This window comes from Ammospiza nelsoni, chromosome 12 (genome assembly GCF_027579445.1).
Source record: "Ammospiza nelsoni isolate bAmmNel1 chromosome 12, bAmmNel1.pri, whole genome shotgun sequence".
Classification (NCBI taxonomy): domain Eukaryota; kingdom Metazoa; phylum Chordata; class Aves; order Passeriformes; family Passerellidae; genus Ammospiza; species Ammospiza nelsoni.
In genome coordinates, this window is record NC_080644.1 from 13,935,475 (window position 1) to 13,962,660 (window position 27,186).

The 27,186-nt window shown below is 49.7% G+C and overlaps 1 protein-coding gene across 1 annotated transcript in view; it reads right to left on the bottom strand.

Annotated features, from left to right (window-relative positions):
- The window catches only part of CEP250 (centrosomal protein 250), a 28,486-nt gene that overhangs the window by 978 nt on the left and 322 nt on the right, over positions 1-27,186 (bottom strand). Inside the window, exons 2-31 of the mRNA XM_059480562.1 lie at positions 27,050-27,137; positions 26,750-26,806; positions 25,994-26,076; positions 25,263-25,428; positions 23,820-23,926; positions 21,963-22,190; positions 21,288-21,384; positions 20,707-20,805; positions 19,792-19,953; positions 19,313-19,491; positions 18,684-18,866; positions 18,419-18,563; positions 17,992-18,138; positions 17,588-17,818; positions 16,110-16,303; positions 15,623-15,750; positions 15,275-15,444; positions 14,342-14,521; positions 13,594-13,728; positions 13,174-13,317; positions 12,429-12,709; positions 9,326-9,485; positions 8,437-8,749; positions 7,913-8,040; positions 7,529-7,649; positions 6,770-6,924; positions 3,235-5,823; positions 1,515-1,670; positions 1,013-1,126; positions 800-850 (exon numbers count right to left, since the gene is read on the bottom strand). Of these exons, the coding sequence (XP_059336545.1) occupies positions 800-850; positions 1,013-1,126; positions 1,515-1,670; positions 3,235-5,823; positions 6,770-6,924; positions 7,529-7,649; positions 7,913-8,040; positions 8,437-8,749; positions 9,326-9,485; positions 12,429-12,709; positions 13,174-13,317; positions 13,594-13,728; positions 14,342-14,521; positions 15,275-15,444; positions 15,623-15,750; positions 16,110-16,303; positions 17,588-17,818; positions 17,992-18,138; positions 18,419-18,563; positions 18,684-18,866; positions 19,313-19,491; positions 19,792-19,953; positions 20,707-20,805; positions 21,288-21,384; positions 21,963-22,190; positions 23,820-23,926; positions 25,263-25,428; positions 25,994-26,076; positions 26,750-26,806; positions 27,050-27,137 (6,991 nt within the window). The remainder of the gene's footprint in view (positions 1-799; positions 851-1,012; positions 1,127-1,514; positions 1,671-3,234; positions 5,824-6,769; positions 6,925-7,528; positions 7,650-7,912; positions 8,041-8,436; positions 8,750-9,325; positions 9,486-12,428; positions 12,710-13,173; positions 13,318-13,593; positions 13,729-14,341; positions 14,522-15,274; positions 15,445-15,622; positions 15,751-16,109; positions 16,304-17,587; positions 17,819-17,991; positions 18,139-18,418; positions 18,564-18,683; positions 18,867-19,312; positions 19,492-19,791; positions 19,954-20,706; positions 20,806-21,287; positions 21,385-21,962; positions 22,191-23,819; positions 23,927-25,262; positions 25,429-25,993; positions 26,077-26,749; positions 26,807-27,049; positions 27,138-27,186) is intronic.

The window sequence follows — 27,186 nt, forward strand, 5'->3', positions numbered from 1 at the left end:
TGTACATCCCTCAGCCAACACAGGTCTATTATAGAGACTCTCAACAGGATTTAGGAACCCAGCTCTGATTTCCAGAGCACACATTTGGGCCACTGACCCCTTTCTCCACAGGCTGTGCCTCAACACAGAGGCTGCTGCTCCCCTGAGCTCCTGGAGGACTCTTCTACTTGAGCTGAGGGACAGGGCGCAAACTCTCCCTTTCCCCAACTTCAGAGCTTTCCATACAGGAGCAGAGCACAATGTGGACAAATAAGCCCAGTGGAATAATAAACCTCTGGCATTGTCTCAGGTCCCTGGATTTCTACTAAAATGCAAGCTCCACTGTTACAGAGTCAAGGGAAAATGGAAACAGGCAACAAAGGAGAACATCCTGGTCCACACTGCCCAGGGAAGTAGTGGAATCATGGTCTCTGGAAGTGTTCAGAAAACATGTGGCTGTGGCACTTCGGGCCATGGTTTAGTGCTGGGATTGACAATCTGGTTTAATAGTTGGATTAGATTATCTGAGAGGGCTTTTCCAACCTTAAGCATTTTATGATTCTATGATTCTGATATTTTCAGGTAACTTCCAGTGCTCTGAATTTCATCCTATCTCTCTCCCCCACCGCCTAATCTAGACAAGTCAGAAACAAGACCAAGGAAAAGGATATTTGGTTGTTGCCAACAGGTGCACAACTGACAACACCTCCTGTGCTCACTTCCTAAGAGCCAAACACAACTCAGGCTGTAGCAGCAGGCACAGCTGTGCCCATGAGAAGAGCCACAGCAGCCTTTGGAGGAAAGTTTTCCTACTCCTCACCTGGTTCTGTAACTCAGCCAAGCGCTGACTGCAGTGAGCATGAGACTCCTCCTGTGAAGAAAAGGAAAGGATGCTCTATCAGTCTGTTTGGTCACAACCACAGACAATATTTGACTTCTGTTAGGTCTCTACTGGAGGGCTGCTGCCACTGGGATTTTTCATCATTCCTCCGTATGACCAAAGCCTCCTCGTACCAAAAAAAAATGTTCTCACCTGTCTGGAAGCAGGCGACTTGCACTGGTCAGACTCAGAGAGAGAAAATCCAGAGGCATCTGGGAGTAACCGACCCCTAAAACATCTCTTCAGTCTCCTCCGTTCGTGTTCCACCTGCACATTGGATGGGAGAGAGGGTCAGAGAAATCTGTCAGCAAACATGGAGCAAAAGCACCTCTGGACATCAAGGAAGGAGATCCCTGCTCTGAGACCCTGAACTGCACCAGACCACACTGGGGGCAAAAAGCTCTCGCTGGAAGCTGTGCAAGAGAGGCCAGTGTGTGTGTGCAGGGACACGGGGCCAGGGAGGGAGGCAGCGCAGTGAAAGCCCTTGTGAAAGCCATGGGCTGCCACAAGAGAGAGAGCAAACAAAGGGCTGGGCCACAGCAGGGACAGGGAGAGGCAAGGGAACAAGCAGAGGTCTCCAAAGCACTGCCTGGCCTAAGGTGCCGAGTTCCAGAGGAGCCTGAGGCTCTGCAGAGGCAGTCAAAGCCCAATTTACCTGCTCAAGAGTCCTCCTGAGTTCAGTGTTTTGTTGGTTGAGCTTCACCTTTTCATCTTCCAGCTTTGCAACTGCTCGCTGCAGACATTCCAGGCTCTGCAACATGAGTCTCTTCTCTGACAGCCATGACAGCTGCTCCCCTTCAGCAAGAGCCTGCTGGGCATTCAGAAAGGAGATGCCATGAGCTGGTGCCACATAAATGTTAGAAGGGTGTCAGAATTGATACAGTGGAGAAAGTGACCACAGCAGGAATGCACAGTGCTAAGGGCCTTCTTCTTCTCCTTGTCCACAGGCCAAAACAACACACCGTCTCTCTAGGGACCCTCCTCCAAATCCCCTTGGAGAATTGAGTACTTTGCTCTGGATCTGCTTCCTGCTAGTTTTTTTTCAGTGTTCCCCATTCTGGTTTTCAGACACTGGAAGCATTAATTTCCTATCCAGCCATTTCATGGTTTTACAAAGCTCTGTAGTAACTCCACCTCTCTCTCTCTCTCTCAGCCATTTCTTCTCAGTTGGGAATACTTAAACATTTACTCCCCTTGGGGAAGTTAATTACCATCTTTGGTCATCCTTTTTGATCATCACTGTAAATTCTCTTACCTACACTTCTGCTCTCTGTCCTTAGACAACCAAATGTGCAAGATGTGGGTGAAGCATGCATTTCTGCAGTGATAAAACAGTGCAGTTTTTTTCTCTATTCTCTTTACCTGTCACATTGTCATACAGAACTGCTCTTTGAAAATACCACGTTATCAATCAGGCCACAAGCATTGCTTGGAAATTCCTCCTTCTACTTTGTGCCTTTCTTCACGAACTGCTCCTTGAAGCACCTATAAATGCAGTCTTGGTATCAGCAGTAAACAAATATCTGTGTGGATGTCACTGCATTACCTGACTGAATGTTCTTGCATACCTGACCTACATGGATGTAACTGAAATCTCATGCTCTTTTCACATTTCTTGCCCTTGTCACATCTTTACTTCCCATCAACAGATCTCAATACTTGTCAGCATCCCAGATCAGGCTGCAAGTAATATTTCTTAAGTCATAAGTAAATGTATAATGCATAAATACAGTGTTTTCTTAGTAGCACTTTTTACATGCCAATATACTAATGGACACCAGGATATAGGCAAATTCTTGGCAAAGCTGCAGCACAGGCTATTGCAACTGTTCCACTAGCAGGATCTGACTAAGTCCACTTTGGAAAAATACACACAAGTTTGCCTCTGTGATTTTTGAATTGCAGTACAAACATGTCCTGAATGCAAAATAAAGAATTTAATCTGACCAGGCAATAAAAGAAATCCCATTCTTTTAACACACAGGAAAAACTACCCCTCAGAAATCTCCATCTCGGGAAGCATCCTCAAAGCACCAGCAGTGCAGCTGCTGTTGAGCCCTCTTGGTACAATACTCAGCTGGGTTTATTTCATCACTCTGCTCACCTGCTCCATTCCTTCCCACACCAATTCCAAACCCCTATGTGTTGCCTCCCCTTTTGTGGGCACAGGAGAAGCAGCTCCCCATGCCCAGCTTTTGGCCTGGAGATGATTTGACCATCAAGCTCCAGAGCTGGATCAGTCATTTTGGGTGTGCCAGAAAACAATCTGGCAGTCAATGGCCTCTGGCTGGAGTCAGGCACACAGACAAGGCTGCCTGCTGCAGCCCAGGCTGCTTTACCCAAGCAGGCCTGCACTGACAGGGATAGAGACCCACCTCTTCTTGGGAAACATCACTGGAATAATTCAGGTGTGTTGCAGTGGACTGAAGGTCAATGCCAGTGCCTACCTGTTGACGAAATCGGTCTGTGTCTCTCTCTGAAATCATTCTCTGCAGGATGGTTATCTCCTTCTTCAGATTCCCATTGGCCATTTCACTCTTGCTCAGTGCAGCACTCAGGACTTGAGCGTTCTCTCTCCATTCATGTTCTCTGCTTTCCCTCTGCTTCAAAGCAGCAGTCACACACTCCAGGTCTTTGCCATTGGCTTCCCTCTCAGCTTCTAACTGTTGGGTAATTTCCTTCTGCCTTTGCAAGAGATAGTCCCTCTCTTGGAGAATTTTCCTCTTCTCTGCTTCCTCTTCCTCCCATTTTTGGAGTTTTTGGATTTGTTTCTTTAGGGTTTCCCCTTCATCTTTCCATCGCAAAGCCAATGTTAATTCTTTCAGGAGTTCACTCTGCCTCCTAAGTTCTTGTTCTCTCTCTATTAGAGTCTTCTTTAAATACTTGACTTTGTCTGTCTGGTACTTGACCTCTTTATCCTTCTTTGTCAGAGTATGCTGAACGTGCTGGAGATCTTCCCGAAGAGCTCTTATTTCCACTTCTATCTGCTTTTGCTCACTTTGAGCCCTGATCTCTCCTTCTCTTTCAGGGAAGGTTTCTTTCAGGAACTCTTGCTCTCCATCATGTCTAACCCCTTCATTCTTCTCAGTTAACCTAAGCTGGAGATTCTGCAAAGTCTTCAGTTCTTCTTCTACATGCTGGAGTTTTTGCCTAAGAGTGTCATTGTCCTCATCTTTCTTCCTCACCACTTCCTCAAGTAGAGTCACTTGTTTCTGGCATGATGTTAGCGCTACTTTCATGCTTTCTTCACGAAGCTGGAACGTGTTCATTTGCTCTGTCTGCTTGAGGAACTCCAAATGGTTCTTCTTCAACATCTGGCTTGCTTTGTCTAGATCCTGCTCTAGACTTTTGGCCTGCTTGCCTGCCACCTCCTTCTGCTCTTGAAGGTCCTGGACATGCTCTTGCAAAGCCACTATCTCTTGATGTTTAGCTTCAAGAGAAGACTCAGCATATTCTAGTTTTTGCAGTATGGCTTTAGCCTGCACTGCTGTCTCTTCCTTCTGCTGTTGAAGCTTTGTGATGGTGTCCTCCAGAACACAAATCTTGTCTTCTTTTTCTTTCAGACTCAGTGCTGTTGCATGGAAATTTCTTTGCTCAGCTTCAAGCTTTTCCTCCTTTTCCTTGCATGCCTCACATTGCTTTCTAAGGGACAAAATTTCCTGCTCTTTTTCCTTTAGTTCCACTTGAAGACAATGCAGAATTTGCTTCTGCTGTTCAGAGTCTTGCTTTTGTTTTTGGAAGGTCTCAATCAGTTCCTTCTGAGATTCAATCATTAAATCCTTTTCTTTCAATATTGTTCGAGAGTATTCTAAGTCTCTGTGCAAGACATTAATCTGTTCCTCTTTTTTTTCCTCATAGCTCCTTGTTTGTTGCTTTTGGATGTCCATAAGTCTGTCTTTTTCTTTTAAGGTTGCTAAGGTCTGCTCCAGTTGGTCCCGGACAGTCTTTAACTGCATTTCCATCACTTCTTCAACTTCCTGCATTTGCTTTTGCTGTGACTCAAGCTCTTGCTCTTTTTTAGATAAAGAAAGTGTCATGATTTCTACTTTATCAAGAAGCTCTTGCAGATGCCTGTCTTGCTGTTCCTTGTACTGCTGCAGGAGCCTTAACTCTTCCCTTTGAGCATCACACTCACTCTCTCTGTCCTTAAGAATAGTTCTCAGGTGCTCAAGGCTAGCATTTAGAGATTTCACATCTTCTCTCTCCTTTTCCAGTTCTTGAATCTGCTGAGTCAGAGAAAGAAGCTCCAACCCTTTCTCCTTCAGGTTTCCTTTCATATCATCAAGATCAACAAGCAGATTTCTGACTTGTACTGCACCATGCTGTTCTAGAATCATTATTTTCTCCTCCTGGAATTTGATCTCCAGGTGTCTCTCCTCCAGCTCTTTGCTCACCCTGCTGACAGCAGAGTTCTGCAATTCTAACTGCTTCTCCAGCTCCCTTATCAGCTCTTCCTGGGACCTGATCTCTTGGTCCTTCTCTTCCAGCTCTTGGCTCATTTTGCTTAAAACAATCCTTTGCTTTTCTTGCTGCTTCTCCAGCTCCTGTATCTGTTCCTGTTGGGATTCTGTCTTCTGTTCTTTCTCTGTTATGTCCTTAATAACCTGATTAAGAGCAGTTTTATGCATTTCTTTCTGCTTTTCCAACATTCTCATCTGCTCTTGGTACAACTTCATTTCTCCCTCCCTCTCTGACAGTATGGCAGTCACATGAGTGAGATGCTCCTGCAAAGCTTTGGTCTCTGCTGCCTCTTTCTGAAGAATCTCCATTTTCTTCCCCTGGTTTTGTACTTCCTCATTTTTAATTTTTAACATGGACAGGGCAGTTTGGAGTTCTTGTTCAAGAGAGTGATTCTTGTCTATTGCTGTATTTGCTCGGGTTTCAGAGGCTGTGACTGATTCCTCCAGAAGTTTTATCTCACACTCTAGTTTTTCTTTATCTGCCTGCAGCCTGTCCTGTTCATGCTGCCAAAACAGGGAGAAAAAGGGTCACTCATTCCCTCTCTCCCTTTGCTTTTCATACCAGATCTGGACTCCTGCTGCAGGGACAGGCACAGGCTGCCCCTCTCTCTCTGCCCCTCGGGATGCTGCAGAGCTTTGCTGGGCCCCCCTTGATGCTGCATCTTTCCCAGCTCACTCAGCCTGTCCCAGCTTCCCTTCTGCCCTTCCCTGACCTCCTGCAGCTCCACTCCAGTGCTCCTTTGGGCAGGAGCTGCCAGAACTGCAGCCAGGATTGCAAGTGCACGCTAAGCAGAATTCAGGCAGTGCCACGAGGATGTGCTCTCCATCAGGGAGGAAGGGAAGAGCAAACAGCCCCAGCCTTTCATTCCCTGCCCTTGGGCTGACAGCAGTGGTTTTCCACCTCTCCTGTGTAGAGTTTCCATGGCTCCATCCCCCAGAGCCCCACTGCCCTCTCTGGCAGCAGCAATGGCCACATCAGTCTGTCATTCTCTGCTGCCACTCAGGACGAGTTCTCCCCTTGCAGGCACACGTCCTGCTGGGGATCAGCACTTGCCTTTCCTCTCCTCTCTTCCCACTGGCTGCTCTCCGATGGCCAAGGACAAACACCTTTCTCTTAACAGCAAACTTGGGACTCTCCCCTCCTTCCAGATCCAGATATTTAGAAATCTAAACATGGGATTGGACACCAGGAATTCCCCAAACCATGCAATGTCAGTGGGGACACTGAGGACATTGAGAACTAAAGGTTCTAGGGCACAGAAACCCAGCATGGAGGAAAATCAGCAGCCTCAGCATTAACTGGCTTTGCCCATGACTACAACATCTTCTCTTCCTTATTCAGAAGAATGCAATTGGAAAATTAAACTGAGAAAAGGTGCTTGTCAGAACTATGAACACAAGGTCCAAACATAGCCAGGAAATGGCAATTCATGGCATCTGCCAATCTCACCAGCACATCTTTCCTTTCCTTCTCCAGGTTTTCCAATTTCTTCTTCAGAGATGCCACCTCCTGACGGAGAGCCACAGCCTCTTCCTTCAGGGTAATGGTCTCTTCCTTCAAGGCAGTTTCTAGAGAGGTCTTCTGGTGTTCTGCCTTCAACATTGCTGCAGGAGGGAAGGGGAAGGAGGAGAGGAAAAGAAAATTCAAGTTAAGCTGATGTGCATCCTGCAGATTCAACAGCACTGTCTTCTCTACCTGCTTGTGTTTGCCAGGCCCTAAGCCCACAAAGGCTCCAAAGCTGACAGAAATGAAGGAAAATTCCAGGCACAGAAAAAGGCAGGAATGAAAGGGGCAAGGTTCAGAGGGATAGGAAAGTGTGTTTGCACATGCCAAGAGCAGAGTGAGCAAGCCAAGACAAAGGAGAGGGATGCCTGTGCAGGCCTGCTCCAGAGAGGCCAATAGCCTGGAGACACTGGCAGGGCCTGCAGTTTGGGGCAATGGAGCTGAGGCATCCAGGTACAGCTCCTTAGCACAGACACAGCACCTGAGAGGCACCAGCTGTGCACGGGATCAGCCCTAGCACAGCCAGATGGCACTGCCAGCCACAGCATCTTTCTCAGGAGAAAGCTTTCACTGGCACTTGGATGGAGAAATCTCCTGCTGGCTGTTTTCCCCCTCTGCTATGGGCACTTTTCCTCTGCGAGGCATCAGTGAGATCCCCACGGGTGAGACAGCATGGGACAGTGGGTGGGAAAGGAGAAGCTGTACCTGCCCGACTTTCATCCAACTGTATCTGCAGCTCCTGATTGCTGGCTCTGAGATTGTCTATCTGATCCTGCCTCGTGACCAGCTCCAGCTCCAAGGCCTGTATCCTGTTCCTTGCATCATTCTGGAAGAGACAAGTGGAGCAGAATCACCTGCCATTGCCACTGCTGGCAGGAGACAAAGGGCTACAAACACTAAAGAAGAAATAGCCCATGTGGGAGAGGGCAGCTGGACTGTACTGGTGGATGTGATTGTGATCCTCCTTGCTCCCCATGGCAGTGAACCAACCCCCCTACAAGGACTCACACCCATCATGGCCTTGGCACAGTGCTTGTGCAGCAGCCCAACAGCAACACAGGATTTCTGGGTGCACTGGGCACACATTACCAGATCTTTCTGGGAATGCTCCAGGTGCTGCTGCAGGTCTTGCAGAGCTGCTGCCACTCTGTCCACTGTGAGCTCTGTGGAGACATCCCCGGCCTGAGAAGCAGTTAGGCCCATGACATGATCCTCTTCTGAAAAGAGAAGATATTCTGTTTCAAGATTTAATCCACTAGTCTCCAACAAACAAGGCCTCTCTACCTAGGAGGAGGTGCCTTTGTCATTGTCCTAGAGCTCGCCTTGCAGCAGGATGTGTGTCACAGGCTGACATTATTCTGACAACCACTAATGTCAGCACTGCCCCAGAGACAACTGCACGGGCCCTGGGCTTGACAGGACTTGGTCCCTTCTCCCTCCTGACTCTGATCATTTCTCTACATACAAACATGGACTTGTGTCTCTGCAGGGAAGTCAAACTGTCAAGACTTCCCAAGGCCTGAGTCAGCCTAAACTGACAGGGTGAGTGTGTGATACCAGGGTGACCAGGAACACCCCTCACTCCACCTGCACACCCAGCCTCCCACACTTACCTGAGCTCCAAGTGACCAAGTCCCTGCTGACCCTGATCATGTGGTGGAGAGCTAAGAGCAGTTTGTCCAGCTGGGACTGAGTTTCCTGGTGGGCACCACTGGCCTGTTGACACTGTGTGGCCAAGGCCTCTGCTCTGTCATCAGAGCTCTGGAGCTTCACACGCAGCTCAGACACCTCAGCCTCCAGCACGTGCACAGAGTCCCTCAAAGAGCGTTCTCCTGCCTGGGACTCCTCCAGCTCCTTCAGCAGCTGCTTCTGCCGAGTTGCCTGGGAAGCCTCCATCTGCAGCACTGCATCCTGTAGGGCCTGGATCTGAAAGATGGATGAACACAGCCTCAGGGACATGGCTGCTCCTGAGGCAGCAGAGTGGGCTGCAGGGAGAGCAACAAAGGAGAAATCATTTCAGGCCAAAAACATGCCAAACCCAGAAGTCACAGAAGCAAGGATTGCAATGGAGACAAATGGAGAGAAAATAGGGAAAGGGAGGCAATGGGCATCCTTGGGCTGCAGCTCTGAACAGCGGCTGAACTGGCTGTGCTGGAAGTGCCCTGCCCAGCCTGCCACAGCCACCTCTGTGTCCCCACATTGCTCAGAGCCTGGCACAGGCACCCACTCTGTCTGAGACAACACGGCTAACAGAGGGACAGAGAAGCTCCAGAGGAGTCTGCTGCTGCTTCTCCTCCCACATTTCCTGCTGGGACCCGGGAGAGGATGGGGGAAAACTTCTGCAGCTGACACCAGATCCAGCCTCAGGCTCAGGGTGCAGCAGCAGCCCCGGGCAGAACACGGCAGCTGTGGATGCTGCTGGCAGGGGAAAGAGGTTGGGGCCTCCAAGGCAAAGGTGCTGTTGTGTGTCCCTGGAGAAGAGGATGCCACTGCACAGCTTACCTGTTTGTTGAGCTCCTGCACTTCTCTTCTGTGCTCTGAGTGGAGCTCCTCAGCCTGGGTAAGGGCAGAATGAAGCTGAGACACCTGACTGATCTGGGCCAGGTTGTTTTCTTCCAGGGTTCTGAGGCTCAGATCCTTTTCTTCCAGAGACAGAGTCAGCCTGTAGAACAAGGCAACAGAAGGCCATGAGAGACATTCATATCCTTGGGTGCCTCAGAAGGGGTGGTGGAGTTGACCATTGTGTGAGGCAACACTTGGAATGTGTCAAGCTTTGTCTGGGGTAGATGATGAGTGAGTCCAGAGCTTATGGGTCAGAATAAAAGGACAGACAAGTAAGGGTGACATTGTTGTGGGTGTTTGCTAGAGGCCACCTGAACAGGAAGAGAAGTAGATGAGGCTTTCTACAGGGAACATAAAGCAATCTCAAAGTCACAGGTCCTGGTTCTTGTGGGGGACTTTAGCTTCCCTGCCATCAGCTGGAGAAGCCACACAGTGCAGGATGTTCCTGGAAAGCACTGATGACAACTTGCTGCCACAGGCAGTGGAGGATCCCACAAGGAACATGCTGCTCAACCTTACCCTAAGCATCAGGGAAGGCCTTGCTGGAGATGTAAAGCCTGAGGTCAGCCTTGGCTGCACTGCCTATGAATGAGGTTGTGGAGTTCAGCTGGGAGTGAGGAAAAAGCAGGGCAGCAAGATTACAACCACAGACCTCATGAGAGCTAACTTTAGCCTCTTCAGGGACCTTCTTGAAAGAAGCAGATGGGAACAGGCACTGCAGGGTAAAGGGGTCCAAGCTGATATTCAAGGATCACTTCCTCCAGGCTCAACAACAATGCATCCTAGTGAGCAAGAAACTGGGCAAAGGAAGCAAGAGACCTGAGTGGATAAACAAAGAACTTCGGTCATTTCTCAAGTGCAAGCATGACATACACAGGAGATGGAAGCAGGCTCAGGCCACTTGGAATGAACATAGAGACAGTGTTGGAGTAAGTAGAAATGAGACAAAGAAGACCAAGGACCACCTTGGAATTAAATCTGGGCAAGGACATCAAGAAGGGCTTTTTAAAACACATCAGCAACAAAAGGAAAACCAAGGATGATGTGTCTCTGTCTGTTCCTAAATGGACGGGAGACCCTGGTAACAGAGAATGCAGAGAAGGCAGAGTTCCTGAGTGCCTCTATTAGCATCGGTCTGTACTGGACAAGACCAGCCCTCAGAGATCAGAACTGGGTTACTGAATGCCTGGACAAACTCGACATCCACCAGTCCTCAGGCCCTGACAGATGTGACCATGAGTGCTGAGGGAGCTCATGGACACCAGAGTGAGGCCACTCCCCATTATCTTGGAAAGGTCATGGAGATCAGGAGGTGCCTGGGGGCTGGAAGAAAGCAAACATCATTCTGGTCTTCAGAAAGGGCATGGAGGAGGACCCAGGGAATTATGGCCCTGTCACAATCACCTCAATCCTTGGAAAGGTGATGGAGTATCTCATGCTGGAGATCTCCTCTTCCCCACATGGAAGGACAAGAAGATGATCAGGAATGGTCAGCATTAGATTCACTAAAGATAAATCATGCCTGACCAACCTGATTGCCTTCTGTCTACCTGGGTGGACAAAGGGAGAGCAGTGGGTATTGCTTACTCTGATGTCAGCAAGGCTTTTGACACAGTCACTCACAACATCCTCTTTGGGAACTCATGCAGCAGGGGCTGGAGGAGTGGGCAATGGGCTGAACTGAGTGCTGGCTGAACAGCAGAAGCCAGAGGGGTGTGATTAGTGGCACAAGGTCTCACTGGAGGCCTGTCATTAGTGGTGTCCCCCAGGGCTCACTCCTGGGACCAAAGTTGTAGAACTTGCTCATCAATGGCTTGGATGAAGTGGGCAATGCCTGCCCATGAGGGCCTCTGTGCATCCCCTCAGAGGGATCTCAGCAGGCTGGGGATGGGCAGAGAGGAACCTTCTGAAATCCAGCAAGCTCCTGCACCTGGGCAGGAACAGCCCCAGGCATCTGCACAGGCTGGGGCCAACCTGCTGGGGAGCAGCTTTGTGGAGAAGGACCTGGGGGTCCTGGTGGACAAGGAACTCTCCACAAGCCAGCAGTGGGTCCTTGTGGCCAAGGGGGCTACTGGGACTTGGAAAACACCGGGAACAGCATTGCCAGCAGGTCAGGGAGGGGATCCAGCCCCTCTGCTCAGCCCTGGGAGGCACATCTGCAGTGCTGGGTCCAGCTCTGGCTCCTCAGCACAGCAGGGACAGGAGCTCCTGGAGCTGAGCAAGGGCCTGGAGCATCTGGGAGCCCAGGAAAGGCTGAGGGAGCTGGGGCTGCTCAGCCTGGAGAGGAGCCCCAGCTGAGAGGGGCCTCAGGCCTGGCTGTCCCTGTGTGCAGGAGGGGCAGAGCAGGGCCCAGGCTCTGCTCCCTGGGGCCCAGCGATGGCACCAGAGCCACGGGCAGGGACCGATGCCCAGGAAGTTGCACCTGGACAGGAGGGAGAAATTCTTCCCTGTGCAGTGACCGTGAACAGGCTGCCCAGGGAGGGTGTGGAGTGTCCCTCACTGGAGACATTCCAGAACCATCTGGATGCAACCCTGTTCCATGTGCTCTAGGACAGCCCTGTGTATGCAGGTATGTGGGATCAGATGAATCACTGTGGTGCCTCCAAACTTACCCTTTCTGTGATTGTCTTAATCTGGCTTAGACAAAAAATCATGGGTTTAAAATGTCTTATGTCAACAAAAGGCATCAGATGCCAGGCTGATCCAGACCCCAAAGGCTTCAAGTTACAGGCCCCAAGGTGGAGCTGATGGATGGATCCAGCTCCTTACAGTGCAGCTGGGGCAGTGTCTACACACCCACCTAACAACACAATATGCCCTACAGGGAACGGGCTACCCCAAAAGCCTTTGTCTTCAGAAAAACTGTATCTGAAGGCTTAAAAGAAAAGAAAATGAAAGAGAACATCCAGAAAATAAGACCTGTCTGCATGGAGAGTTCAGAATCTGCCACTTAGGAAATGCTGCCAGAGCCCCTGGCAGGTGCAAAGATGGCAAAGAGGGAATCCATTCAGCACAATGCAGAGTGCCACAGGCTTTCATTTACCTGGCTTTTTCCTTCTCTAGGGCATTCACTGAAGCCTGCAATTCTGAATTTTTCTGTGCCACTTCTTCCAATCGACTCCTTTCCCTCTCCAGGTACTCCAGATATACTTGAAGCTCCTTCTTCTGATGTTCTGCCTCCTCCAGCATCTTCTGGGTCTGCTCAGCCTCCAGCAGCTTCTGCCTGGACACTTCCTGGGCCTCCCTCACATCTTGCTGGGCTCTCTGTACAGTCCTTTCCTGGCACTCTCGGGAGGCTGCCAGCTGAGATGTCAACTCTGCCACCTCCAATCAAACAGAACAAAGCAGTCAGAGGCTACAGCCACAGCTACAGTCACTGTCAGCCACAGCACAGGCTGTGAGCAAAGGTAAAGGAGAACTTTCCTCTCCTCCCTGTCCTGAGAGCACCAGATTCACAAAGGATATGGACAACTTGTTTCAGGCTCTAAGTGGCCCACCACCAAGGGCACCTGAGAAAGCACCTGCCAAAGCAAGGCTAGCAAGGAGAGGCCAGCAGGAATCCATGCTGCTGCTTGCTGGCCAACAGCACAGAGGACTAGCCCAGCTGTCCAGAGCAGCAGCTGACATTCAGCAGAGCACTGAGTGTCCTTCAGAGCAGCTGCCATGGAGCCCCCAGAGCACAAGAGAGTCCCAGGGCTCAGCCCAGCAGCTGCTGCTCTGCCATGGAAAAGCAAGAAGGCCACAGACCCCTCCCAGCATGACTGCAGTGCCACTGCCCTTTCACTCACCTGCTTTTGTAGAGCCTCCCTCTGCTCAAGGAGGAGATTAATTTCCTCTTTGAGGCCTTGTAGCTCTTCCTCGTGCCTCCTCTGAGCTGCCTGGGCTTCACTGTGAGCTTCCTCGAGCTCAGCTTGCAGATTTGCCTTCACGGTCTGGCAACAAAATGCAGAGCCACTTCCTGGGACCTGCCCTCAGGCTCAGTGTTTTCCACTTGCTGCCTCAAAATCCCATTCCCTCAGCTGCTTCTTTTGGCTTCTGTACCCAGCTCTGCTCCCACTGCAAGCCTTCCTTCCTGGGGCTGAGCTCTGGAGCTTACCAGGCTCTGTGCTCCCAGGGCCTGAAGCAGCCCTTGCTTCCTCAGTCCCAGGAGCTGCCTTTTGTGCCCTTGTCACTGCCCTGCCCTCTGTTGCCTGCCTACTCACACTTACCTGCCCCTTCTCTTGCTGCTCTGTCACCTCCTGCCTGAGCTGCTGGACCTGCTGGCGGGCTCGGATGAGCTCTCCCTGAGTTTGGAGCAGTGCCTCTGATAAAGCACTCTTCTCCTTCTGCTCTTCCAGCAGGACCTGCACAGGAGGAAAGAGCAGAGGGCTTCACACTCCTCCTGCAACATCCCCGTGGCAAGAGGCAAAGACTGATGGGCTCCTGTGCTCTCAGAGCACTTGGCTGCTGCTGCCCTGGGCCACTGCCTGCCCTGGGGGAGACACAGCTTCCCAGGAAGTGACTTAAAACACAGCCCAGAAGATATCTCTGCATTGTTGTTCAGAAATACTCCAGGCAAGCCTTTAAAAAGATTGTTCTCTTGTCAGCATTCTTGCTGCACCCTCTGCATGCTCACAAAAGAAAAGTCCTACAAACTCACCTTGGCCATGAACATCTACCAGTACACACCAAAAGGGAAGCAGAAGGAGAACAGTGAAGATACCCTGAGGTACATCTTAGAACAACAGAGCACAAGAGGAGCACAAAGCTCTCAGCTGACAGCTGATGTTTCTGCCTGGCTTCCTATGAGAGGGCTCATTCCTGGTGCCAACGACAGCCCCGTTCAGCTTTCACCTCCCCTAATTCAGTGCAGAAGACACGGAGCGCATGCTCCACACAGCCCCATATCCTGCCATCTCCCACAGCTCCTGCCTTGCAAAAAATCACACCAGTTCTCTCTCCTTTCACAATCATTACCTCTTGCTTGGCATTTTCAAATCTACTTCGTTCCTCTTCTTGTTGTGCCAGCAGGGTGGCAACTTTCTGCCTCATCTCAGACAGCTCCTTCTTGTGCTCCTGCTCTCTCTCTGCCTTCTCTTTTCCCCATTGCTCCAGCGTCTCCTGCATCTCTGCACGGTGCCTTTCACGCTCACTTGCCTGAGGAGGGGAGGAAAACTTTGCAAGATCCCAGGCAAGCTCGTGGCTGAAAGATGTGAAGCTCCATCCCTCCCACAACCCCCAACTGGAAAAGACAACAGCACAGGCTTTTTGCACACCAGAAACTGTGTCCTGTCAGGGAATTCAAAAGGAGGCTCAGCAGGTGCAGGATTCACAGACTTGTGGAATCTCTTCTGCTGGCAAAGACCTTCCCAAGCACCGAGTCCAAGCACTCAGAAGAGGAGGTGTCACCTTCCCCTCTCTGCTGCCCCAGTCACAAGGACTGAAGGACCAGGGACAAGGGGCCTGTTCCATTTGCTTCCAGCCCAAAGCTAATCCCTCTGTCCACCATGGAAGCACAGCAAGAAAGGAAACGAGTTCCCAAGCCTGCAGCCACCAGCACTGTTGGCATCTGCTCCATGTTGGCATCTGCTCCACGTTGGCATCTGCTCTGTGGCAGGTGGGACTCGGGGATGATCCTGCCCTGGGCTGCCATGCTTTGGGTGGGCACTGCCCAACCTGCTCTGGAGCTCCTCTTACACCCTCCCTGAAGCCATGGCTGCATTTACTGTCCCAGCACCACCCTGGGGGCCTTCATGCTCCTCCAAGTCTCAGCTGCTGGCTCTGCTGCCCAGCCCAGCGGCGGGAGGCCTCTGGCAGAGAATTGCTGCCCTTTCACACCCTCAGCCTCTGCTTGTGCTACACCAGCACACAGGGCTGGCTTGGACAATTCAGAAGCATATTGTCCCCTACCAGGTCTTGCAGGAGCTTCTTTATTTCCAGTTGCTGAGCAGTTCCCTGAAGCCTGAGGCTTTCCTGATGCTGCTGCTCTGCCTGCACGAGCTGTTGAGCTGTGTCTTCCTGCTCCTGCCTCCTGAGAGCTCTCTCTGCTTCCAGCTCACGTTGCAGGCACTTCACTTCTCCTGCAAACATGGCCAAGAACAAGAGTCACGCTCTTTACTGACTTTACTGACCGCAGGCCCTTTCAGGGCCTCCAGCCCCACCACTCCTCCGAAGCTCTGTGGACAGAGACAGCTTTGCAGGGTGCTCAGCTTCTCTAGGCAGGGGCAGCACCACAAACAAAGCACACGAGGTTCTCACCTTCTATCACCTCCTTGGCCTGTGTGATTATGAGCACTTGAGCCTCCAGATGGTTCCTGGTGATCTCCAGCTGTGATATCTGCTGCTGAGCAGCAAACAGCCTGGATTGCAGGCTCTCCTTTGCTGACCTACAAGTTGCAAATATGGACAGACATGAGTTGCTTGCTCCAGACACCCACAGCCGCTTATTCCAGGACGACGTGGCTCAAGATCCCCACGCCTGAGGATGGAAAATGGGTCACCCGGAAACTTGTCCAGAGAAGGCCCATCTGGGCCATTTCCAGAGCAGAGCAGGGCCTCTGAGGGACTGCCCAGGCCTTCCTTATGGCCTGCCATAGCACAGACTGCCCAGCCCAACTTGGCCTCAACAACCAAATCTACATCTGAAAAGCACAGAGGATACAATAAACCTCTGTGTAGTCTTTATCACTTTTATCATTACAGCTCTTCAGCCCTGTCCTGCCCAGGGCCTGCTCCCTGCCATTACCTGGTCTCTGCCAGCTGCTTGGAAAGGTCATGTTGGTGGCGCTCCACGGCTGCCAGTCGGCCCTCAAGGGCAGCCTTCTCCTGGCCCAGCAGCTCCTTCTCTCTGCCCACCTGCGCCAGTTCATGCCCTTGGTCAGAGGATTCCTGGCTCAGCTGCTCCAGAGCTTTGCTCAATGATTCTTGCTTCTGGGAAACCTGCAAGTGGGACAAGGTACAGCTGAAGCCCTTCCTGGGGAGCCCGTGCAGAGCCAGCCAGTGCCACCTGACAGGCAGCCAGAGGACACGGAGCAGCTGTGCTCTGGCCTCAAAGTTTCACAGCACCTGCCCCATGCAGCTCTGATAGCCTGGCCTGCCAGAAGCCTCTGGCACTGTTACCTTGGAAGTGCTGTGGTAGGCCCTGCTGCCTTACCTGGGACCAGACAGCTCCTTCCGTACAACATCCCTACTCCAAACTCCATGTTGTCTCTCACAAACATTGCATCTTCCACAACTGCCACTTGGCTAACCAAATTGCTTTCTGGATCTATTTCAGTGCTGGACATTTTCAGGAAAGTTGGGGAAAACAATTTTGCTTGCTGAATCAAGGGAAAATATACAGGATTTTCCCCTTCTAGAACAAAACCCACATCAAAGTGTAACCTCCTCACATATTCAACTCTGCAAGGAGAGGATGCTTGGCATCTCTTGTGCTGAGCAGACATTTAGTGACTGATGAATGTCTGGCTGATGTGGCCAAAGAAAAACCTCTGCTGTGCATTTGCCAAACCTACCACATTCCCCAGAACTGAGACTGTCTGACAGAGACCATCTGAAACAAATCCTTCTCTTGCAGCTATCCTGTAACACCCAATGCAAACCTCCCCTGCCACAGCTTGGGGCTGTTTCCTCTTCTCCTGTCCCTTGTTCCCTGGAAGCAGAGCCTGACCCTCACCTGGCTGCAGCTTCCTGTAACAGTGAGTTGTAGAGAGCAAGAAGGTGCTCCCTGAGCCTCCTTTCCTCCAGGCTGAGCCCCCCCAGCTCCCTCAGCTGCTCCTGGTCACACCTGTGCTCCTGAGACTTCCCCAGCTCCCTTCCCTTCTATGGACATGCTCCAACTTCATGACAAAAAGCATCAACAGAAACGTGCAGACCTGGGTTTTTTTTCAGAAAAAGGATTCAGAGCTACAGAATTTGATCCTTTTGCCACCCACTCAGATTCATGGACTACACAATTATCTCTTCACAACTTATCAAGAGCCAAAAAAGAGGCCAACAAAGACAGGTGGACTGAAAGACTCTGTACAAGCAGAGGACAACTCCGAGAACTGTGGAACAGCTCTGCAAGCCACCCCCACATTTCCAAAAAGGAGCAAGCAAAGCCTTGTGACCTCAAGCACTACCACATGTTCCCTTGACAAAACCACTGCAGAATCCACCAAGTAAAGCTTCCCTCATCCAAGCAGCCCAGTGCCCACATGGATGCACCATACTTTTGGTCACCTGATGGAATTTCTCCTGGGTTTCTGCTTTCTCCTCTCCCAGTGTCCTAAGCTCCAGCCACAGCTCCTCCCGTTGCTCCTCTGCTTCCTTCAGTAGCTGCTCTAGCCAGGCTTTCTCTGCACAGAGCTCTTTGTTTGCTCTTTCATAGAAGTTCAGCTTCTCCTGCTCACAGATCTTTGCTCTCTCCATCTCATCCACTTTAGCAGACAAAGCTTCCTTCTCTTGCTCCAGCTAGAGTCACAGAAACATAGAGGAAATAAAGTACAGGAATAATTACTATGAAAGATTGTCTCAGACACAAAAGGAACACTGCCACAGTCAGTTGGCCAGACTGTGCCAAGAAGGCTGAGAAGCAGCAGCAGCTGGAGACAAACATCTGGCACATCTCTGGCAACTCTGCTCACCTGCCACACACATTTGTTCAGCTCCACTTTGTCCAATGCAAGAGCTTCATTGATGCTGCTCATCTTTGCTGCTGCAGCCTGCAGATCAGCTCTTTCAGCATTCAGCTTGTTCTGAGCCCCTGTCAGCTCTGCCACTGACCGCTCTGCCTGGAGAGGCAAAAGAACAATGGGACAACAAGGGCAGCAAAATCCAGGACTGCAGGCAACCACTCCACCTCTCCTGGGTGTCTCTGACTTATTCCTAGGGCAGAGCTCTCAGTAAGATCATGGGGACCAATGATCCCAAAGAGCCTGTCTGGTTGGATCATCATTTTCCAAGAAGAACAACAGTGTCCCTCTCTTCTACTGCCGGAAACAGCATCTCAGGTGATCTTGGTGGCACAGCTCCCACTCCCACAAGTACTGCCTAGGAATAAGGTGTCTATACCTTCTCCAGAGCCATGGCAAACTCATCCTTCTCCTGTTCCAGCAGATCCTTCTGAAGTTGCAATTTCTCCAGTGTCTGTCTCTGGACTACCAACTCACTCTGCAGTAATGAGTGCTTTTCCTCAAGTGCAGCCAGGTCCTTCACTCTATGAGGAGGGGAAAGAAGTTTTTACAGAAAAACAGTCTATGCTACAAGAGAGGAGCAGGCACCATTTGTTCCTTCACACTGGGCCTCCTCAAGCTCCAGAAAAATCTCTAACACTCACAGGAGCTCCTGCTCACGGCGTGCTCTCTCCATCCTGTCCTGCTGCTCTGCCTTTTCTGCCTGGGCTGACTCCTCCCTCATCTGCAGCTCAGCATTACTCTGACGCAGACATGAAGCTTCTTGCTCCCTTAATCCAAGCTGTTCCTGCAGCTCTTCCCTGGTTTTCTCAAGGTTTGCACAGTCACTGCAGAGACAAGGCTCAGTCAGAAGAAGCAAGAGGCCTGAAGAGTCAGCAATGCCATTTTCAGGACTCCAGGATTGATCTGGGGGCAGTGGGCTAAGGAAGACCTTGCTCTTTCCCTCCCAAGGAAATCCTCTAGAGGCAAAGGGAAAGGAAGGCAGGATTTTGCCTTCCTTCAGCCAGAAGCAGTGGCTGGGCAGGGGCACACAAAAAACAGAATTCAGGGAAGCAGCACAGCAAGAAGGAGTCTTCTATTCCAACATGGCTCTGCATCTCCCAGACAGCCTTGGGAGTCTCAGTAGAGCATGAAAAACCCAGACAGGACAATGCTCGAGAGCCACACTGAGGCCTACAGATGGTGGGCAGGTGATTTCTTCACCTAGGACACCTCTGACCTCCCAAACCTGGAAGCAGATTGCCTCTGGAATGCAGGAGAAGGGGACACTCACCTTCTGAGTGTTTCTACTAAAGACTGAAGATGCTGCTGGTGGCTGCTGGACTTCCGGCATTTCTCCTCCAGTTGCTCAAGCCTTTGCTGCACCTCCCTGCACTTCTCCTCCTGATGCCTCTGCTGCTGCAGCAGGAATTTGTTTGAGTCCTGCCTAGCAGAAAGCTCTTCTCTCAGGGCCTGCAGGAACAGGCAGGGAAGGAGCACAAATGAGCAATAAGGAGCAGGGAAGGTGGCTCCAGAGAGCTGGAAGAAACAGCTAGCAGAGACAGCTCCCCTGAAGGCAAAAGCTGTGCTGAGAGGATGGGCATCAAGGAGAGAAAAGCAGCAGAACACAGAGCTGGGAAGACCAGCAAAGCAGGGCAGGAGCATGAAGGTGCAAAGAAGTGCCTGAAGTGGCTGAGCAAATGGAAAGGTGTTGAGCTGAGCAAGGCCTCAGCACTGAGCCTGTGGCCACTGGGGAAGACACAAAGCTCTCACCCGTGTTGCCCCTCGCATCCTTGCCAGTGCTTCCAGAACCAGTCCAAAGGCACGTCCTGTATCAACAGACCTTGGAGCTGAGAAGATGTGCCCAGAGTCTGCATGCTGGGAACTGCCAGTGCAGATAATGCTGACCATGCTGTCACTGTCATCTAGCACCATCTGAAAGCCCACATCCAGCTGTTAGTCTTTGCTCATTTTACTTGGTTTTCTTTGTCTTGTTCTCGTTTTCCTCCCACTTTACCCTGGCGTCATTAAAAACTCAATTTTCTCACTTCTTCAGTCCACAAAGGTTTGTCCCTGTGGCTACACATACTCCTGGGATTTCTGAATACAGCTACTCTTCACAAATGTGACGTGGCTGGAGGCTGCCTGAACAATCACTTTCTTGCAGCTGTGTAGAAGAGATGACAACTAAACCCTTCTCTATTATGAGAACTTTAGGACTAAGTTAAGGTTACCCCTGAAAGTTGTCATTCTGGGGAGATTATAATGGTCAGTGAACACTGAGGGAAGGAGCAAGTGCATCAACTGAGTCAGTGACCTTTCATAAAGATCTGAAGAACAACAGAGTCATTGCTCAAAGAGGGTGAGGGAATTGCCCAAGAAACACAGGAACACAAATGTCAAGTAGCACACTCCAAAAACACAGTCCAAGAGAGACCTTAGTGGGGTGGTGAAGCCAAAGGTACTGAAATGTCTAATGGCTCACTGAACTGTCACAGCACAGCAACTCACAAGTTAGAACAGGTTAGAACAGTCAGTAAAGAGGTCTAAAAATTTAACAGGCAATGGCAGTTAACACAGATAGTACACAACATGTATCTCTAAGCCTCAGGCCAGTCTGTTGCCTTACTCAAATACTTCAAAATCAAATTTACAGGGATGTGGTCCCTGTACCAGGTCTGTACTCACCTCAGTGATATTTTTAATGAGCTTTTGAAGGAAAAGATTCTCTTCTTTGGCACTGTTAGTCAATGAAGCTGTAAATTCTTTCTCTATCCAACTTGATTCCTGAGAACAGAATAAAGAAAGGGTGGGCACGGAAGAGCTGCTCCTATCTGCAGCATTCCCATCCTCAGTAGCAGTCACACTGCTGAGTCTCAGCCCTAGTGATTCCAGTATATTCCTGTCCACATCTATTCCATTTCTTCTCTACTAAAACTACAAGGAAGACCAAAAGCTAGTTTTTATAGACTGCTATTAAATGGTCAGTTCCAAGGAACTCTGATCCCCAGAGACCTGAAGTCACAGGCAGAAGAGCACTGGTGCCACCCCTCAGAGGAAGACACCTGAACTGTCTGCAGTTCCTCTGGCACTGCCTGCATCTGGACTGACTCCGCATCTGCTGAACACACAAGGAATATTTTGGCAAAGTGCCTGATGTTCCCATACACTGGGCATCTTTACCACTGTTTCTCCTGAGGAAGCCACACCTCTGTGTTCAGGCTGGAGAGCAAACACTGGGCTATCTCCCAGGTAAAGGTAAAACATACTAGAATCTCCACTGTGTCGTTAAGTGTTTTCATGGTCTTCTCCTTCTCCTCGTTCTGCTTCTGAGACTGTACAAGCAAGGCTGAGAGCTCCATCACCCTGAGAAGAGAAGGTCTACGTGCCATTCCAAAAGATTTGCACACCAGCACCTGTTAGAGCGCCAAGCAGCTCCCCAAAGCATAGCATAGCAAAGTTCAACCCAGGAAACACAGCAAAGGCAGCATTCATCTCTACAGGTTAATAGGCTTGGTGTTGCACAATGGCACCTCTTGCCCCAAAGGCCTCTGCACTCAGTCTTGCAAGGAACTGTGAGCACAGAGGTGCTGCAGTGCTTATGGTAGCCCTGGGCAAATTCCTCTCAATTCCTTCCCTGAGATGTAAAAGGGCTGTACAAGAAACACAACTCTCTTTATGCTGAATTCAGTTTTTCACTAAGAATCACTTAACACCAAAAAGCACTATCAGAGGCTATCTCTGTTTTTCAGTCTTGTCTTACTTGGAAGAATTTCTGTCAGGCAAATACTTTTTTCCATCCTTTCTGTTGAAGGGAAGAGTTTGACTGAGGACAGACACAGGGCTGTGCAGGGTTGTTCTAAATGTGAGCACAGCCCATTTGTGAACCCAAGAAGCTGCCACAAAAGATAATGCTGGTAATACCAAAGTTAAAACACCTTTACCTGTCCTGAAGCTCTTTCTTCTCCATGTCACACCTGACTTGTAAGGCTATCACTTCCTGAGCTGTGTGGTTTATTTTTGGTTCCACTTGCTGCTCTGCCTGATCCTTCAGGACAGGTTTACCCAGAGGGATGGACTCCCTGAGCTGCACACAGGAGTTCAGGCGAGAGCAGGTCACAAGAATAGATCCAGAAAGCCTCATCTGTTCTGCCTTCAGCTCTGACAAATCTCTGAAGAGGAACCAAGAAAGAGCCAATGTTCACTCCACCATCTTTATCAGCTGATTCACTTCTGAAGCATGCAATCATGCATGAGGAAGAGCTGGCAGGCAAGGTGATGTCTTTGCTGGGGACAAGTCATTCATCTGACACTTGGGGACCAGGACACATCTTGACACCTGAACAATGACTTTACCAGGTAGCCAAGTGTGGAGTCTGTTTTCTTCTGATATAAGAAGTAGGATATGGCACAGGCCAGAAGGCCTGAAGCACCTCTAATTACTCTTATTAACATACTGTAATTATCATTACTAGATATTAGGAATTTTACCAAGATCCCCAGCTTTTATATACTCTGCTCTTGAGTGCTCTGTTATCCCCACTTGGACTGCTAAGAAGCTCTAGACTGTACCTATATAATAAAACATTTCAGAAAGGTGGTGTAAGAATCAGCCTGAAATGCTGTAACACAAAAGCACAAACAATACAAGGACTAAATAGCAGGTCAGGCAGACTCTACACAATAGGAAAGACTTATAATCAAGACAAATGGCTTACAGTAACCCAGAGTTTGAAAGTGCATGTTGACACCAGAAGGTACTATTATGGTTACACTATTTTTCTTGGGAGAAAAGCACTTCAGAGAGCCCAAGAACAAGAAAACAATCATAAAAAGAGGTATCAAACTAAACAAGACAAATAAAACAAATGCAGTAAGAGGGGAGAGAAACTATTCTTTCTCTCAGTAATGCTGGAAGAGGAGTAAGGGGATACAAACTGACCAGAATAAATGTATCCTGGAAATGAAAAAGGAAAAAATATACATTAATCATCTTTCTCTTAGGAGCAGTGGGAAAAGAAATTTGGTAAGATTTTTTAAAGGCAGGTTTTTACAATTTCATAAAAGGGACCACTCTATATGCTGCATGCACAGCTTTAGTGAGTCTCTTCCCAGATGTCCATGCATTTCTGTGCCTGTGTTCACATGCCCACACATCACCACAGTCATTGCCTGCTCACAGCCTCTGCTGTCCTCATGGCCCAAGCCCTTCACCTTTATCTGAAGAATGTGGTGGCTTATACAGGGGTCCCAGAACAAGAGAAGAGACGAGAATCTTGACTCCATGTAACAGAAGGCTCATTTATTATTTTATGGTATATATTATAAGAAAACTATATATTAAAACTATACTAAAAGAATAAAAGAAAGGGTTTCATCAGGAGGCTAGCAAGGAATAGAAAGGAAGGAATGATAATAAAATCTTGTGACTGACCAGAGAGTCTGAGACAGCTGGACTGTGATGGGCCATTAATTAAAAACTACCACATGAGACCAATCAAAGATGCACCTGTTGCATTCCACAGCAGCAGATAATTATTGCTTACATTTTGTTTCTGAGACCTCTCAGCTTTTCAAAGATCCTAATAAAAGGATTTTTCATAAAATATGTCTGACAGAAGACCAGCAGCCAACAACTGCTCTGAGACCAGCCCAAAGCTGAATGGCATTGCTTCTGACTGCCAAAGGAGCAATCCCACCTCTGCTGTACCTAATGCAACAACATGGAGGTTCAAAAGGCAGGACCCAAAGCAAGCAAGGCACACTTTGCTGCAGGGGATGTCGCCCCAGCCCTGACTCACCGGTCCGTGGCGGTTTTCATCTCCAGGAAGAGGCGGCGCAAGGTCACCACCTGCTGCCACAGCCCCAGCAGCCGGCCGTGCTCCCCCCTCATGTAGCTGTCATAAAGCTAAACATGCAAGGACAAAGAGAAATGCCAATTCAGCCTTTCCTGTCACTGCAGCATCTCTCAGACAGGAGAGCGTGAATCACCCTCACCCAGCGCCTTTTAGTAACTACTGCACCAGGGCCATCAGGGACTGAAGAGGCACCACACAGGCCCACAGAAGGGAACACCTGCGCAGAGGAGAGCACCCACACTTCTCCCGTGGCAGTGGGTGGCAGCAGCAAGCTGATGGTGATTCACCACCTCAAAGTCACAGCAGAGGAACACAGAGAAACTCCTTCAAGGTTAGTGCCAGGTTGGCTTACAACAGGCAGTCAGTACAAGAGGTCTGTCTTGTTCCTGTGTTGGCCACTTTGAATCTGGACACACACAGACCTCTCTGGTCTCAGTTGCTCAAAACAAGGATTAAGGAACTATTAAAGAGACAAGTGTTCCTGTGACTGCCATACAGTGCCCAGCTCTATCTTCTTGACCAAGCAGTGCAGTCACAGAAGGTGGGCATCTCCCCCAGCACCCTCTGCTGACACTCCTCCCTCCCACACCCCTGTCCAGCACCAGTGCATCCTCAGCAGAGCCACAGGCTCCACACAGCAAGTTCCCCATGCCAGGAACTGTGGAAACCCAGGGCACCAGGAATATTTCCCTGTCTGCTCTGGGGTGCCCTGACCCCCAGGGGAACACTGACTTTGACCCTCATTCATGGAGAAAGTTTCCTAAACAGACAGAACAGACTAGAATCTACTAGGGTGTGAAGTAGATTGTAGAGAGTAGTGTAGGTGTATCACCTGGGTGGGAAATTTAGGTTTTAGGATTTTTAGTATGTAATGGATAGAAGGAAGATGGAGGGCACAGGGTGTCATCCTGGGTTTCTTCTTCATGCTTCTTCTTCCTTCTTCTTCTTCTTCATGGGTTTGGGTGGCACTTTGTAATTGGGTGGAAAAGTCCGCATTGTGGGCTCTTTGGGACCAGTTATTGGGTTAAAAGGGAAAATAATCTAGTTGTCAGTTCTTAATTGGATAGTTTAGCTTTAAAAGACCTTGTAACAAAATATTGTTAGCCATTTTTGCAGTGCTTTTCCAATGCACTGACCTGGTGTGGACAGCATGCAAAACTCTAGATAAGATAACAATAAACAAGAACCTGAAGACCGAAAAGATTGAGTGTGTCTCTTTTTTCCTGACACAAGACTGCTCCAGGAGGGTCTACCCCAACAGAGGAGCCCCCTGGGAGGGCACAGCCAGAGTCCCAGAAGCTGGGGAATCAGCAGCAGGTACCCAACAAGGAACAAATGGCATTCCCACTCCCATTCCCCTCTGGCACTCCCGTGGCCCATCCTCACCTCCCGTTCACTGTGCCATTCGCTCTCCTTCAGCTCCAGCTCCTCCCGGGCCCTCATCCAATCCACCGTCAGCTTCCCAACGTCTTCCTTGAGGGCAGAATTCACCTCGCTGGCTTTATCGAGGTGCTCCCGCAGGAGAGTGTTCACTTCTGCCAGATTCTCACACCTTGGAGAGAGAGAGAAACAACAATGAGGTCACTGAGCAACAGCTCTCCAGCATCCATGTGATTTTCCAGCTCCCTTAACAGTGACTTTGTTGTCTAAGAGGCAGTAAAAGCACTTTACAGGCTTAACTAAGATCTCTCTGTGATGAAAACCTCATTTGCTTCTCTGTGCTTTGAGCCTTCAATTTCCATCCATGATTTTGGTTTCCCCTTCAACCTTGATGATGCTCACAAGTAACAATTTGCCCCCTCTTCACGCTGATGGTCACTGGATGTATCACTTTTCTATAGCACTGTCCAGAGTTGTTCCCCTACTGAACCACAGAATAATTTGGGCTGGAAAGGGACCTTTCACCAGAATACACACCCCATTTCCCTACTCAAAGCAGAGCCACTCAGCACACAGCACTATTACTGCACCACAGAAAGCAGATTGTGGACCTTTCTCCTGTCAGAGCAGCTTGCCCAACCGCTTCCCTTGGGGAGACCAGGTAGCACCGACAGGTTTTCCCTCACTTCCATGAGCATCCAGGATACCAAGTATGAAGAAATGCTTCTTCCTTGTACCTGTGCTGCTCCTCTTCCACCTGAAGCAGTGCTTTCTCCAGGCTGTGGTCTGCTGTGGCTTCCCACCTGCCTGGAAGGGATCCCTTTAAGAAGAAAGGAAATGTTTAGTCAAATGATAGTGTTTCCTTTACCACTGTCAGCATCCACCATTTTCCCATCCATTTGTTTGGTATCTCAGAAGGTCATGGCTTCTTCCAGGTGTAATAGTGTTGTGACTACAGGGAGGAAGGGAAGGGTGTTAGTGTGAGTAGCTCTCCTCACTCTTCCACTGCTACGTGTCCTCGCTTCATGACTTCAAGTGCTGATTTGGACTTGAAGCCTGGGAATGCTCTCCTATTCTTCCACCCCTTGGCTTCTAGGTTTACTTTAGCTATGAAGCAGAAAGAAATGCATAGGGCCAGTTCTGTATGTTGACCACCAGACTTCCAAAAAGCTGTTTCAACTGGTTCTTTCTCCAGGACAGCTGTACCATGTAACACACAGCACAGTCCTCTCCTGAAACCCAGGACAAATGTAACTCCAATGAAGCACTCTTTCACAAAATTAAAATCCTCAACTGGGTTTTCTGGACTTGTTTTTCTGGGACTACTGACTGCAAATGGACAAAACACTGATGGGAAGATTCACAGTGTTTCTCTAAACCCTCAGACAGTAACAATCTTCTTTCTTGTAATTGGATTGTAGAGAGTTTTTATTGGTCTAGATTTGGGAACATTAGATACACCCTTTTTAGTTCACAACCTGCAGCACACTCACCCTTCCAGCTTTCACTTGCTGCTCCAACTCTCGACACCAGGTCTGGTACTGCAGTACCTGAATGGATACAGAGAATGAAGATGAGAGAAGCAGCTTGTTATAGACTCCACTCACCCCACATTAACTTTTCTCTGACTCTGTCCAAGAGTGATTCTGATACACTCCACAAGAAGTCACTGCAATATAGGGAAGTTTCACTGTAATAGGACAGAATTGGGGCGGGGTTTCTCTCAGGCACTGTCTGCCCACCTGAGACAGCGGCAGCAAGCAGAACGATGGGGCAGCTGCGGGCAGCTCTACCTGACCTACGGGCTCCGCGTACCCCGAGCCAACATCTGGCTGTTCAAGGGGGTCCTTGAAGCGACCGAAACGAGTTTTCAAACTTGCTCTGCAAGCCAACCAGCCCGACCCCTGCCCGGGACAACCCCGTTAACGGG